At 34.4% G+C, this 16,461-nt stretch overlaps 1 protein-coding gene across 8 annotated transcripts in view; it reads right to left on the bottom strand.

Annotated features, from left to right (window-relative positions):
* PAPOLA (poly(A) polymerase alpha) overlaps positions 1–16,461 on the bottom strand; it is a 50,225-nt gene that overhangs the window by 15,813 nt on the left and 17,951 nt on the right. For 6 of the 8 annotated variants that reach the window (XM_049828786.1, XM_049828784.1, XM_049828785.1 and 3 more), the window contains exons 7-15: positions 14,517–14,628; positions 13,122–13,211; positions 12,888–13,026; positions 11,345–11,417; positions 9,735–9,855; positions 8,716–8,800; positions 4,172–4,225; positions 3,284–3,403; positions 1,480–1,589 (exon numbers count right to left, since the gene is read on the bottom strand). In XM_049828786.1, coding sequence (XP_049684743.1) covers positions 1,480–1,589; positions 3,284–3,403; positions 4,172–4,225; positions 8,716–8,800; positions 9,735–9,855; positions 11,345–11,417; positions 12,888–13,026; positions 13,122–13,211; positions 14,517–14,628 — 904 coding nt within the window. The other 2 variants (XM_049828788.1, XM_049828789.1) reach the window with 2 other exon arrangements.

Here is a 16,461-nt window from a genome sequence, read left to right as displayed (position 1 = left end):
CTTCTTCTCTCTGTCTTCTTCTCTTTCATTTTCCACAATCCCTACACCTCATCCGTTTCAAGACATAAACTGTTGACCAAGTCCGAGACTAAGAGTAGATCCAGCCACCCCTGGGCCCTTCTCTGAGGAGGAGTCTGGAAAGCAAGGGGGTCTGCTCTGAACCTCGTGACTCGACGGGAGGGATCTCCTTATTCCCTGAATCGATGTATATGGTTACGTGGTTTACAGAGGTAGTCTCATGCCAACTCCTGTTGTGAGAAACCCTGCCACCTACTACCACGCCTCCCCAGTTCCATTTGCTTCTGTCATGAATAAAATCTTTAACTGACCGTTTGGTGTCCTTTCACCTTAATTTAGCCTGAGGGAATTTTGAATTAAACATGACTCCCTGGTCTGTCCAGTCTGGGTCATGATAATACTTTCACCTTCACTATGTATAATCAAAAGCAATATTCCACCTCTTTTAAGAAAACAAAAATCCATTTGACTGAAAAAGGCAGATATATATATACACACACAGACTCCTCCACTGCAGCTATGTATGACAATAAAGAACTTTCAAACCTTGGCATGCTTTACTTTATTAAAAAAAAAAAGTATATTTATATTATATTCACTCATACACCCACACCAGGGGGAGGGTGGAAGGGCTGTACAATTTCCTCACTTCCAGTCTTACTGAGTCTTAGAAGTCCAGAGACCATAGTTGCATTAGGTAGCACTTGAACCTATTCCTTTAACTCTGTAAACACATAATACTTGAGCCTTAACTGTCATTTGTTCAAAAAAAGATACTGAAAATTTATTAGATAAGTCTGTCAAAGGTACTGCTCCTTTCTCATTCTTAGGGTCTGGAGAGTCACACTCTCCAGCTGTCACCAATTCTTTGTTTACAAATTTCTTATGCATGTTCTAAATTATTTTTGTGAATCCAAAAGTAAACATTGGAAGAAGTCAAAAATTTTCTTGCACTGAGTCTTGGACATGAAAGTAAGAGTTACTGAACCAACTAGCTAGTATGGAACGCCATGGAATAAAAGGCATTTTGTTCTAGAGTCTACTAGATACTCAGCTTTAATCCACCGATAAATTCAGTTTCATCAAGTAATAAAAGTATTTGAACTATACACATATTGTCAAAATGAGGTTAGGCTAGGTAGTTTGCATATGACAACCAATTTGTCTGTTTAATAAAGATCACAACATAGTGTATCATTTTTAGTGATATCTGAAAGATTTATGTGCATCATTTTAATCAGTTTTAATAAAAATAAACTGAAAATTATTAGTTTTGAAGTATCCAGAAGCATTAAAACTCATTAAACCTGTATTTCATTAAATAACACCCCAACTCCTTAGCTGAACCCTTCTACTCTGTATCTAGCTACAATTCTACTACTGAAACAGACTACATTATGAACAAAGACAATAACTTCAACAAGTTTATTAATACCAGAACATCTAGAAAGCAAAACTTACCTGTGTCTGTAAAAGACTGAATGTCGTAGGTAAGATCAACACTTAAATTTTCAGAATTTTCAGTCTTCTTAAACACCAACCCAATCACCCACATTGTACGGTATTCTTCCCTGAAAAATTTTATATAAAAACCACTCATATAATACTGACAGAAAAACTGAATAATCTAGTAAGTTATCTGCTACAATAGACAACAGTTGTACATTTTAGCACCACTAGCAACAAGGAGCACCACCAGCAACAAGGAGCTAGCCACAGAAAGGCAAAAACCAAAGCTGACTAACAACATTCCCTTTTCATTCACAATACAAAAAGTCATGAAACACTGACACATCTATCTCCAGCAAACTTAATGAACTAAGACCATGAGTAGATTACTTCATCCAACTGTGCTTCTATATAGACTCTCTTTTTTTTAGGAGTTACAACTAGCCATCGCAACTGTAAAGGAAATAGATTTGAAAGGAGATGACAGATTTTCAGCACCTGACCCTGAAAGTAGTTAGAATCTATTCCCTGACTAAGCAACTTATATTTTGCCATCTAAACTTGTCTTCAACTCTCAAATTTCTTAGCTGTAACTGACCATAAGGTACAGTTTTCAGGTAAGAATAGCCACCCTTTGACAGCTCACCTTCACATAATATACATGGAAGATTAACTACTGTATTCTATTACAGAATACAGTGCAACAGTTCTATAGCAGCTCAAGACATTTAATGTTTTAATTCAAATGTCTTTTCCATGTAAGACTATTTCATAAGAACACTGTTTTCCAATCAATCAAGGAACAAATTTAGGCAGGCAGGTAAAAGAACACACATTATTTACATTGGGCAAATGACTTTTCCCAAAAGCGTTGCCCACATCAAGTCCTCTGAAATAAAAGCTAATCAGAGCCTATGATTATGCAAGTAGTTGTAGCTTTATTTACCAACTAAAATGGTGCTGAAGAGGTAATGCCTGCTTTTGCCCAATTTCACTTGGAACACGCATGTAATTTATGTATAGAACTTCAAAAAAAAAGGTAGCACCGTACTGTCACTTGAAGCAGTTGATGTCTAGAAAAGGCTTTGTGGAAGGTAAACAAGGCTTTTCACAGATTCCCAGTGAAGACAAAAATTTCTTCCCCATTCTCGCACTCCACACAAAAATATGATTCCTTACAAGTTAATTACAATACTATCTAGAAATAAAATAAAGTCTTAAGAAGAGTTTTTAGCCCCCACACCTGCAATTACTGCTTTGAGTGGGGGAGAATGGGGTGGGGAAGTTGAAAAACATATATAATCCTAACCAATTTCAAGGGCTTGATATTTTCTCCACTGTTTCCACATCATGAGCAATTCTACCATCAGCCATTATGAAGTTTAAATGATATGCATCCCAACTGCTAAATTTAATAACATTAAATGTATTTAGTTACTCAAGATTTCAGTTCTCCTGTGCTTGATGTTCTACCCAATTCACAGTGCTGCCTCAGAATTAAAATTGTCTCACCAGCTAAGTAGCAGTAGCTAACACGGATTATTGGCATGAAATTATACAATTAATACAGTTATTAGCAAAAATATATTCTTTCTTTAAAGCTATTTTCTGGCTTAGAAACTTTCTTATACAGAATAAAGACTATCTACTTTTGCAAATAGTACCCGAGAAGAGCTTAAAACTGTTTGCCTTTAGATGCTGTCATTAAAAATTAAACCATTTAAGATTATATTAAAATGCTAGTTTATTTATTAATGAATTAGTATTTTAGCTAAGTTAGTTCCTCACCATTACATGAAAAAAACATTTTGCTTACTTGTCAGGATTCTCCTTGGGTGCTGGGAATGACTGTGGATTCACATGAGCCAGTGTAATGAATTCATTCTTCTCCAGGTTTCCAACTAGAATACGGATTTTTGATTCCACCAAGCCCACCCTGCATAAATGTCATTTATTAGCAAGGTCTCATTAATATGAAATAATAGAAGTATCTAACATCATATATCAGGATAAAATCCTCAACATTGTCCTTATACTAATATTTGATACTACAAATGAACTAGTGCACTATACATGACAGATTAATTCAGATCAATAAACCAAGTGAATGTGTTATGTTAGTTTTTGTAAGGGAAGCTTTAGAATGCCCTGAAGCTCTCATTATGGCCTGATTTTACAAAAGGAATTAAATAGCAAGATGTTACACATCAAGTAAAAGGCAGTCAGCAAGAAACTCCTACATATTTCTCCAACACTCTTTTGGCTTCGGATGATGAATTTTAAAGTTGAAGAAATTCCCAATACCTGACAATCTTAAAACTTCCCTAATAAAAGAGAGCAGAAACAAGGGAAAGAGGCATTTTTGAGAAACAGTATTTCAAAAAATTGAAAACATACCTCTTCACACTGCTTATTAAAAAAAAGTACATAAGGCTTAAGAAAATAAGATCTGTAAAGTGAACCTGACAGTGCTGTAAAGAAGCAAAATTGAAGCAACAGCCTTCACTCCCTTGTTCTTCATTCTTACTGTTTTTCAGAAGTGTACCATCTTCATCCAATTTTGAAACACTGAAGCTCCACTTTCTTCCAATAAAAAGATACTAGACACACTAGGTATTCCCTTGCATCCAAGGTTGACAGGTTTTTGTTTGTTTTTGTTGGTTGGCGATTTGTTTTTCTTTTAAATAGCAAGCATTATACTCACCATTCTAGTCGCTGTTTTTCTGTCGGTGCGCTTGCTAGAAGTACAATATAATGCCTTTGGAGATAAAGACAATATGCTATTCTATTTATACTTCTAAAACTAGACATTCAAACCTTAATATTAAAACTTTGCAGTAAGTTCTACATTGCAAGCTACAGATTATTAGCTTAAGTATATACCCTATAATAAAATGAAGCATTTTTAAGTACAAAAAGGGGCTATGTCCCCCAACCGTGTGACTAATGGACTTCTCGAAACAGTCTGGATTTTAGGGACATTTGCAACTACACTTTAGTACCAGTAACGTTAATAAAAGGCCAGGAACATAGCACTAATTGGAAAACAGTACAGATATTTCAATACCTAATGAGGGATTTAACTGACTACTAGAGATTCCTTTCAAGTAAAAACAATTGTTCACAAACATCTATACATTTCAGTTATCTTAGTCACAACAGTATTTCTGAATAGTTAGAAGAGTGGTTAGCACATACGCATTCATTCAAAGTAAGAAATAACACCATCAAAAGTGGTTTAAAAAAATTTTATATCTGCATTTGAGAATTGTCAGAAGACACTTATCTGAAACTTCACAAGGAATGTTTCCTCTGATGGTAATTCTTAAGATCTCAATTATATTCCAGGATAATCAGTGTATACCCACTGTAAGTAAATTTCAAAGAAACAGTATACAAAGCAAGAATGGTATTTTAAACAAAGAAGCCCTAGGACAGTGGAATGGGAGATGATTACTTTTAACTTGAGTTCATAATGAGGAAGGCGGGGGAACCTTACACATCTACAGTCAGGTTTTTCAGAAGTTTAGCTGGGAAGTCTATTTTAACATCTTAAGTCATCCAACTTAGCACTACTCTATACTGATATGGTATATTTAGGTACCTTCAGAGCAGGATTTAAAGAACAGTAGTAACATGAGGGATTAGACACTAGTACATATACCTCAGAAAGAAACACAAGGTCAATGATAGTGGAAAAACTATGGTGCAAAAAGAGTCCTCTGATGCTATAGGCCTTCAAATTGTTAACAGTAGATCCAAATCAACAGATCAAATCAGTAACTACATGTTTCTGTACTTATCTTTAGGTGGCTAGGGAATTTAATCTACTTATTTTTTGCATTTTGGCAGTATTAACTGCTTCATATAAAAACATTAAGTAGTTTTTCCTGTTATCTTATTGAAATCTTCATTTTAGTTACTAGTAGCATACCATGACTCAATTGTTTATATTTCTTGAAAAAAAATAAGGGTCCTTTACTCAAATTCTGTATGAGAAGTTATTAATTTCTAATATCTCTTTCTTCTAAGGAGCACTAGATATACAGCGATCATCCATAAGATTCCTACATCATACATATCACACACACTTGCAGAATGTTTCATTTAGTAGGGAAGACAACTTAAGCTTTTTATTGTTTTTAACCATGTATGAACTGAAAAAGACAAATCTCAAATCTGCAAGTATTTGAAGAAACTCATTTTCCAGTTACTTATTAAAAGCAGCTCTTTGAAACAAACTTCTGATGAACAATTTAAAAAAATTTGATTGGCTATGTCTAAAAGCCTCAGCTAGGTGGTGAGCACCTAGAAAAAAACTTAATCCTCATTTATGAAAATAAGTCTAATGATTAGCTATTTTTGCTCAGGTAGTGCTAGCTGAAAAAGAAAGAAAAGGAAAACATGCAATTTCCCCCCTTCCCCCCAACTGTTAAACAGTGCTGAGAGGGAATTTATCACTGGAAATCTGCTATTGCCATTTTCAGTAAAACTTAAATAGCACAAGCTGTTAAAAGTTAAGACATACTTAGTTTTAGAGTCCAAGGTCTCACTGCTAAATTTTACAAAGACAAGATTTGTTATCAGTTCTTCATTCATAACTTTATCACAAAAGAATATGTTTAATTCAGAAGCATCCATTACTTCATGGTAAAGAAAAAAAAAATCTGAAGTTAAGCTTCTACCTCTTGATGGTGATTTTTAGATGCAGGATATTATTCTGAAGTATATGGGTTTGGTCTTGGGGGGGGGTGGGGTGGGGTGGTTTTTTTTTCTAGAAACTGGTGCTGTTTCTCTCCCACTGTCTCCCTATCAGCATTATGTAGATACTATGTAATTGTCTTACACCGCTAACATCTGTACCTACAAAACCCCAAAGTTTATGGTTTAACTTTTTAAGAGTTATACTACTTTCTGAAAAAAACTGAGAACACCTGAACGTGTTCATTTCAATTTTTTCTTTATTAAGCTGTCCAGGATTTACACTTTAAATTCTTCAGTGCTTTAGATAAAGTCCTATCAAGGCAAGCGTTCAAAGTACCTTTTTTAAAGGTATGTTTATATTCTACTTATTTAGCAGGATATCTGTCTTTATAACAGAGAAACAATATGCTAGAGCTCATTAAATGAGCGTTATCTCATCATCATACTTCCCTCTGTGGTTTTAAGCTCTAATAATTTCATTCTCATGTTAACACTCCATACTCGTGTTATATCCATATGAAATTATTGTCATTTCCCTGTAAAACACCATATCCAGCAAGTATATGTTCTTTGTTGTTGTTTCCCCCACCATCAGAAAAATTAAAACCTACAAGAAGGGCAGATAACACATGCAACTCCCTAACTCCAAGTAATTGTTGACACTAAAAATAAGAATAATAAATAAAAATGGATTTTCTCATTTTCCCAATTTCTAATGGGCTCCTGCCATGCAGGTATGCAGTAGCCTCCAGATTTCCTTAGTCACACATCACTGAAGTTTATTTTAAACACAGCTAACAAGTCAAAAGTGTTTATGATCAACATAGATGTTTAGCAGCTAATTGCTATCGAGAGTGATACAGATTACTAAAACTATGCTTTCAGAGAACAAAATAAATCTTTTTAAAAGTATGTCTCAGAGAAAGAATCAAATCTTCTCTTATCTGGCAGAGCACTACATACTGCTTTGAATTTCAGTATGAAAAAGTCAAGACATCTACAATTTAAACAGAAGGATATTGCGAAGGGAAAAAAAAAATCTGAAACATCTAGCTTTCAGATGGAGATCTGATCAACAGAGCCACATTTATTGCATACTGATGACTGCATAGAATGGTTTTATTAAGATTACTAACCAAAGCTTTAAATTAACTAAGGTAAAACAGACAAAATCTTGGGTAATTTAAATTAAAGCAGGCTCCATAATACCATTCCACAGTTTAAAAAAAAAAAATTTAAAGCATTTTGTGCAAAACATACAAACCCTGGACATTTAATGTTGTCAAGAGAAACTTTTATTGCTAAAACTGATAAAATGGCTAAAGCAGGCACACAAAAAACTATATTAAAATGGAGATTATTTCAAATGACACTTAGTGTTTCCTATTTTTTCCTGATTTTGAAAGAAAGAAAACGTACTAGGGAACTTATTAGCAACCTCTTGAGCAGAAATTTGTCTGCACCCATTTTTAACTTCAAAAAAATAATATAACTTTACAGTGCTCTTTTAAGTGTTTTCAAACTTAATCTCCAAGGTACAACATAAAAGCCATCCAAATGTTTTAAAGCTTTTATCATGCAAAAGGTATAGAAACAAAACACAGACACATTATGAAGGTCATCAGTCTCTTTTAATGGGGGAACTGTATATTTCAATCTTTTTTAGATTAGTACATAACCAACCAACCACCCAACACAGAAACAAGTGTAAAATATATTTGATCTTGATTCAAGAAAAATGGGTCTCCAATTTCAACTGAGGGCAAAGAAGATGTAGTCCATATTTTAATAATCCATATTTATTATAAAAATACAACTTTCAGCAAGTCCATATACATTTAACAAGCTTCTGCCCCACAAGCATATTACTAGAAACCCTAAATATGTGAAGTATGAACTTCAGTATTTCCCTTAGAGACATTACAAAATTAGAGAAACTAGGTGTGAAAGATTATTAAAGAGCCAAAAGCCTTAAGCTTTAATGAAAAAATCTAGTAATAACTAGTACATCTGGCAGTTAGTCAACACAATTGCAAAAGTATCTTTTATTATCAGAGTGAACTGTTGACTGTATTGACAGAAGAAAACACACAGTTTCATGTACGTATTCATCTTAAATAGTGACCTTCAGAATTAGTTCTTTTAATATCTTGTTTCCTGGGAGGCAAGACCCATTTTTAGAATGCTTACTGACACCACTAATGAACATTTCTGTTAGTCAAACCAGCTGATATGTCTTCAATTTTGTTGGTAGCATACCAATTGTATAGTTAACTGGTGACATTATAAATATCTGGTCAGGGACTAACAGGTTTCTGAAATACATGCTAAAGACAGGAAAAAAAATAGTATCTGAGGAAATCATTGATTTTCTAAGAGAAAGCACAATAGCGCATTCACACCCCCCCCCTAAAAAAAAATCCTAAAACCCCCCACTTTTTGGGAGTCTAATATATGTATATTTAAGATCCTGTGCTACAGAGCATCATTAGATATTTTAACTGATAAAACTTAAAATATTCTGCCATGCCATAAAATACATACTTGTACTTTTGAAAGAAGTTTGGAGCTTCAAAAAGTTTGGACCACTCTGCCTTACTCAGCAAAATTTCATCTGTGATAGCAAGACCTAAATTATAAAAAAACATTTAAACTTTTTTTTTTAAATACAGTTTAGTACCCAGAGTAAAAACAGGTTATTAACTTAGCAAAGGTTACTACAAATCATTTCCCCCCTTCAAATTCAAAGGAATTTATCAACAAGCTTTATATTCCAGTCATACCTTAAGCGGTCATTGGTTATACAGATCACATTATTAAAAAGAACCTCAATAAAATACTTTTAGAAGTGTATGTTAATTGATCAGACTGATGATTTCATGTATTTTTGCTTTGCACTGTAACACAGCTCAACTTAATCTTTTGTGTATGCCACAGTAAGTACTCAGTCCAAAGAAGATAGAGATCTTTTTCCTTGCAGTGCTTTAGTCATCTCTTGTGCAAGGCATAGTACAAGGCAAAGAAACAGCAAGACAATAAGCTACAGCTCTACCTCAGAGAGCTACTGGTAGCTGCTCTCTGCATCAAGTCTACTCCTTGCTTTGATAACATCTTCTCTTATCTACTATAATTATCCAAGTAGATTACTAGGATAAATCTGGAAGACTCATCTCTGAGCAAGTATATTGTCTTACATTAGGCCTAGAAACAGCCATCAAGTGGGATTACTACACTAATCTTCATGTGGCATGACACAACCTAGAGCCACTAAAATAAACAAGAAAAAGATACTGCACCACTAATTCTCATTTTCAGAGCACAAGGCATTCTAATTAATTACCCTCAGTTTCTAAGAGTGAAGGACAGATCTGCAGAAGCCTACTGAATTTGGAACTTCAAGCCACATAAGCATAACAGGCCAAGTTCTACCTCCCTTGGAAGACAGTCTCATGTCAAGAAGCTATTTAACATCCTCCCACCTCCCCCCTCACAAAGCATACCCACAATGGGACTATTTTAAATGTTTGAAAACATTTATATAGAGAGCATAAGATAATACTTACCTTGTTTAAATTCCTCAACCATGACCATCCGTGTGGAAACGGAAACATTGTAGGTAGAGTTCTGCTGTGGGTATGCTGGTGTTATTATAGGCATAAGATGGTACCTATCACTGGGGTTTACCTATATATAACAACAGCCAATCAGTTTTCTTCAAGCATACACATGAGTTAAAAAATTTGGATTTCTCCCTTCACTAAAACTGAGTCTTAAATTCTAAGACCTTAGTTTGCAGACCAAGTTAATTTACCAACAGTTCAGAGAAAGTTTAGGAAACAAGGATAATGCTTTCACAAAGGACATAATTCTGAACCACAGTGATGTGGGAGGGCTGTAACCTGTCAGCACATCAAGATCAAGTTGCAGGCATTTCTAAGTCCAGAAATGCCAACTGAATAGAACAATTTCTCTCTTTAATAGAAATTAGCTTGTGATCACATCAAAACAAGGATACCTTATCACCACACAAGCACCTTCAGAAAAATGACTGTCTTCAGACCTTGCGAAAAATATTTCATACTTTATTTCTGTAAAGCTACTGAGAATAGAGCCAGCTTAAGATGAGAGGCTCTAGGAAACCTGACAGAAGCATCACATGCGTTAACGTATCTTTTATTAAACAGCAGACAAGGAAACAAAAAAGAAGGGACACAACACACACACAAAATGTTTAAAATAGCATTAAGGTAGCAATCTTGTAGATGGTAAATTAAAGATAAAACCCTGTCATTAACTTACCCCGCTTTGTTTAGCTACTACAACACAGACAGTTCCCATCACACAGACCTCAAATCCCCTATCCCAGGAATAACAGTAAGACTCAAGAACACTTTTTCAACTGTCTCACATTATTTAAACGTGCACTTTTGCCAATGAGAAAAACAGATCTGAAGTACAAAAGGGCATACCACTCAACATCTGGTGCTTACACTATTCACCAAAATAGGATTAGTTGAACATCAACTATTCTAAAATTGATAAAACAGCACTGAACTCATTCACACTATACCCCACTGAAACCTCAGAATGTGAGCTGTGCATCTGCTTCAAGCTGTTTTATTGACTGCCTGAAGGACATTAATGTCCAATATTAAGTGCTACAAAGATGGAGACCAGTTATTATAAATAATATACAAAACAACTGAAAGACTTGAAATTATGATCTTCTTTGGTCCAAGATGAAAATACACATTGCTACAACTATATGGAACTGAACCTATCCAGCTATTGACTATGGCGCTGAAGTGAATTCAATATACTTGCAAAAGTAACAGGTTTTAAGTTCAAAGCAAACTGTTTTAAGATAAGCAGTTTTTCAGAAATGCATTGCTTTAAAGCGCATAACTAATTATGCTGAATATTTATTAAGATCACTTATTGCAAAAGTTGGGAGTAGAAAAGTACATTGTTCAGCAAGTGTGCTTCAAGCGGTCAGTTCAGAAAATTAAGCTAACTTTGTTCCACACTCAGGAGAACTAGAGGTTACCTATAAAGAAGACATAATACCAAAATATGAAGTTTAATAAACCCATAATGAAGTTCACCTACGATTCTTTAAGCAACTGAATTTATTGTACAGTGTGACTTATAGGGGAAAAAATAATACACTAACCCTTGGGTCCCATACAGGCAAATTAAGATTGCATTCTTCTGGCTGTTTCAATAGCACTGGATTTGGCCATTCCCTGTTCAAAAAGATTGTAGCACTGAATAAGACTATTGGATACAACCATGTATGTTCAACAAACAATACTTTTGAATGCGATCCTTCTTAACTCTGCTCTCAAGGTAAAGCATCATTTCCTCAAGACTAAGTTGGTCTAACTGGGGTTGTTTAAATCAGATGTATTGCTGAACTACAATACAGTTGTAATTAGCTTCTCCAGGGCATCAGAACAATAAGTTTTCTGTAGTCTTGGAGCTTTATAAACAATGGCTCAGGTAACTAAAGTAAACTCCTCTAAATTCATCTTGAAATATACCTATCAAAGAGAAATTCCTCTATGAAGATTGACATTGGGTCCATCTTCAAGCTAGCTGTTTCATGGACAAACTACAGAAGCAGCAGCTAGCATGATTACAGCATTATAGTATCATTACAAAGCATATGCATTAAAAAAATCCAATCAAGACAAAAAGAAACCATGCTTAATAAGACACTGAAAAAAAAAAAAGTAACGTAACACTTCTTTTCTTCAAGTTGTCTCTACTCCCATGAGTAAAGTTATCTTCCTATAAAGAGCAGAAGTCAGTTAATCTCTCAGTATTTGTACGTTAATGGTCCTATGCTATGCATATATAAAATGGACAGCAGTATAAGGAACACATTAAACAGAGCTTGCAACCAATGTTCCTCTACTAGCTTGGTGTGGCAAGATATTACTAAACACTAGGTACCTCAAAGAGGCTATAAAGCTTATGGATTCAAGTCAGTGGCACTGTGGAAATTATCTTCATGTTAAGAAGGAAAGACACTATACTTGAAACAAAGCAACAACTTGGTACAATGATTCTTAAAATCTGTCAATGTCTCATGAAGAATATAGGTATCCAGACATGCTCTTTCAAGAAACAGTATTCATTTGTAATCTGCAAAGTACACTTTTGTCCCCTTCATTCTAAATTTAATTGGAATGTTCCCATTGTTCCCATCATAGTTACTGAAACCACCTTTCTAAGTAACTAGCTCAGAAGTAAGAAACCATATGTAATTCCAAAACACCTAACCTCTCCACACCTACAAGATTAAACCCCATAATTTTGGCACTGGTTCTCCTGAACTGCATTTAAGCTATCCTTTTCCCATTATCCAAATATTAAGACTAAATTTTGGGGTGTCTGCTTTTATTTGCACTAAATATTTTATCTGAAGAGTAATGTTGAGTTACAACAAATACTTAAGAAAATTTTAATTAGAAACGGGGTGGTTTTGTTTTGGATACTTTAAAAACACGATAGGTTGGATGACTTATTGAAAAACTCAAGCTAACAACTTCCTGGCAGCAAGAACGATGCTTAACTACCATCTGAACCTAGGTAAGAGCTGAAAATGGTACCATAAAAACAGGACTAAAATTTAGTGTCTACAAACAATTTTATTTTAGTGTAATCTAAATTTAAAAAAAACAACAAAAAAACCAACAAAAAAAACATACCATTTAGAAAATACCAAGAAAAATTTATGTACAAGAGTTGATGCTATTGCATTTGGATAAAGCTGGCAAGTTCTTGCTACTAGCATAGCCCAGGAAACACCGCCAAGGAAACCTAGTATATTGGAATAGATGTTGTGGCCTGTGGATTGAGAAGGAAAGAGACAAAAGGAGAGAGTTATCAGTAACTGTAAGAGTTAATGAAAATTTCACAAATTTTGGAATAAAACTGCTTACGTTTTGCCCACAGTTTGATAGCTCTCAGTGTTAACCTGAAGTTGTCAATGTTTGGTACTAGATGCAGAATTTCATCGGTTACCCGGCAACCTGCCAAAAGAAAGAATCCATTACGCTTGCTGCCTCCAAAGCTTTTTGCTTGCTTATCCTCCCTCACCTTAAAACCTATCGAACTTTTTAGATCAGTATGCTGGAAACTCATTTCCTATTTTGATCACTTCTGTTTTGAATTAGAAAGTTTAACATACTTTCATCTGATTTTTTTTTTCTTTTTTTACTGTTTTACAGAATGACTCAGGAAGACAATTCATGCACATATAGTTACAGTTTTGGACTGCTACTTGATTTTCTGTTATTAATGAACTGTACAAGCTGTTTAAGAAACAAACTAAGTTTTAAGTTCTGCTGTTAAGGGATTATATGCAGTAAACCACAGGACGTGAAGACAAATTTAAGAAAGCATGAGTCTTCATGGACCTACAGAGAACCTGGAGGTCACAGGTCAAACCTTTGCTTGAATTTATGAGAACAGGCTAAAAAGAATAGTTTTTAACGATACAACTCATATGTTTACATTGATGGTATATTTTCAGGCTTAATAATAACATTACTGATGACAATATTAACTGCTTGATTTTTATTTTTTTTAATCAAGAATAAGTAGCTGTTTGTTGTTACTAAATAGTTGCAGAGACCTGGTTGCAAGAAAACAGTATTATCTAAGACTAGGAGGTTCCTTTCAAAGCAAGTAAGAGGCAAGAATGAGTTCTAGAGACTGCACAAATGTGAATTTTACAAAACAGTGCAAGTTGCTGTGGTAATCTCAAATTATCAAGTTTTCAGCTCATAACAGAAGTCACCAATAGCTCCCACGCTCCTCTCCCTCACCAAGTTGCATATAGGCTGAAGCCCCTACCGTCCCATGCATAAATAACCATTTTTTTAAGCTGCAGTATTACAGAAAAGTTAAGGGTTACACAGGCTGGTAAACTACTAAAGACCTGACCTCAAATTCACAGTATTTTGATATCCCCAATTTATCACTGAAGCAATTTTGTGTATGTTTATGCATATTAACACACATACAAGTTAAAAACATGCACACATCTTTATTTATAGAAATAGACAGTGCTCCACACAAAAGTCTTGCAAGTCCCGTTAATTTCTAGGCAGCACCATTTACTACCCTAATAAAAGACAAAAATTTATAAAAATCTGGCCAACAAGAAACAACCCTTCTCTCCAAAAAGATATGTAAAACTGGCTATGACTTCATTTCCAAATACAGAGTTGCTGTATCTTCTGTCAAGTTCACAACTAAACTACTGTATCAAACAATCTAGGATACTTGTTAAAAATCAGATGAGAAATTTATATGCAAAACTATATACATACCATTAAGACTTCGTATGCATCTAATGTCTAAATTTTTAAGTAGGCTATCGTCTCGTAGGTCTAAGTCCTCAGGAATAGTTTGCAGTGCTAATCTTGCAAACAGAATATCAATCTTAAAAAAAAAAAAAAAAGAGGCAAGACATTAGAAAACTGTTCTTTCTTCTGTAGAATTAATTCTGCAAGCCATTTTCATCACGTTCACTAATAATAAGAACAGTAGTCTTCCTAGCACAAAGAATCTCTTTAAAAAATGCATACTAACACCCTTCACAGACATTAAAAGAAACACTTTCAGATGCTTCATCCATCTTATAGCTCCTTTTCCAACAGGATAAAATACAAATTAAGATCAACACAGACCTGGCACACACACAAGAACTATGTCAACTCTCAATGTAAATAAAAATAATTTCGGGACAAGCACCACTTCTAAGTCCACGCTACAAAATTCTACTACATCAGAGCAAGTCATGAAAACATAACCTAGTTTTAACCTAAATATTCTCAAAATTATCACTGAATTACAGAAGAAGTAGGAGACCTTTCTTTGACAGACCTTGCTGTAAAGCACACATGCAACTAGTTGCCTCTGTAGGACTACTACCTATGAAAAGTGTGCATATCTGATTACAGAAAACGCGAAGTTCTGAAAATCTATAAAGCTACTGAGAAAGCATATAAATTTGTATAAATTTTGAAAATCTGTCAAACTTCTTTGTTATTACTTCTGCAATAATTTGTCATCATAGCTTTTCTAGGTGAAGAACATCTAAGATACTATTCAGCACTGAACTAGAGTTTTATGCTGTCTCACACACAGCAAGGACATTACACAGAGTAGAGAAGTCAGTTTGCCATTCCAGTCTTAGATTAGATATCAGTCAGTATGATGAGAATATAAAGTGTGTATTAGTGGCTGTTCTGCTAGGCATCAAGCCCCCTTCACCAGATAAGGCTTTTAATCATCATAAACTGATACCACTTCACCTACAAGACAATGAAATACCTAGTGCTACTGCATCAAGAAAAAAACAATTTTAGTTACATTAAGATTATTTCAGACAAAATGAAGCTGAAGATATTTTAAAATTAAGAACTTCTCATAGGTGCCTAAAACTTTGCATCTATTTTAAACTATGAAGCACTTCTCCAAAGAAAAGTAATTTCTAAGGTATTCAGTGCACTTTTGATTTCAAGTCTTTAATAGCTGGTCTTAACCACATTCTGTACTACAAGAAGTTTCTACTAAGTTTAATGTACTACTTTTCAGTGCAAAACAAGTTCAAAATTAACTTCAGCTTGAAGTTCTATTCTTATCTCTAGAAGGTCTAGCACCTCTAAAGATTCAAAGCTCATTGACAATAAAAGGATTTTTCAAATCAAGAAATGAATAGCCTGTCCTATGTCTTTTTTCAGCCGGGGGGGGAGGGGGAGGAATCAATTTTCTACAGTAAGAACAACAAAAAAAAAAAAAAATCAAGAACATTCTTGTTTGTTTTAAGCAAGAACATAAAGTGAATATGTAAAAACTGGTATTGGCAGAAACTTCTGAAGTTTAACTGATAGCAACATCACAAAACTAAAGTCCTTTTCCTCAGTTCTAAGGTTTTCTTTACAAAGAGAATAACTTCTGATACCTTTTGCCTGGATTAGGAAAACAAAAATTAAATTAAGGTCTTTCGATACTGACATACTGGACACAAACGCAACCACCTGAAATTGTGGCCTAACAACACTTTCATGTATAAAGATTGCTTATGATAAGTTAGTGTTCAAGACTAGAGAACTCTCATGCACTGTCAGTAACACTGGTTAAGTCTCAGTCAAAAACCTAAGCCATCAGAGACCATTATAAATTACTATACTGGAGCAAGATACTACTATTATAGCAGACAATCCTTTTATTTCCCTATTTTGGTTTGTATTTTGAATATCTTTTTTTAAA

The sequence above is a fragment of the Accipiter gentilis genome, chromosome 25 (assembly GCF_929443795.1).
Source record: "Accipiter gentilis chromosome 25, bAccGen1.1, whole genome shotgun sequence".
Taxonomy (NCBI): Eukaryota; Metazoa; Chordata; class Aves; order Accipitriformes; family Accipitridae; genus Astur; species Astur gentilis.
The sequence above is the reverse complement of the archived record's forward strand: the minus strand, read 5'-3'. Positions and strand labels throughout refer to the sequence as shown.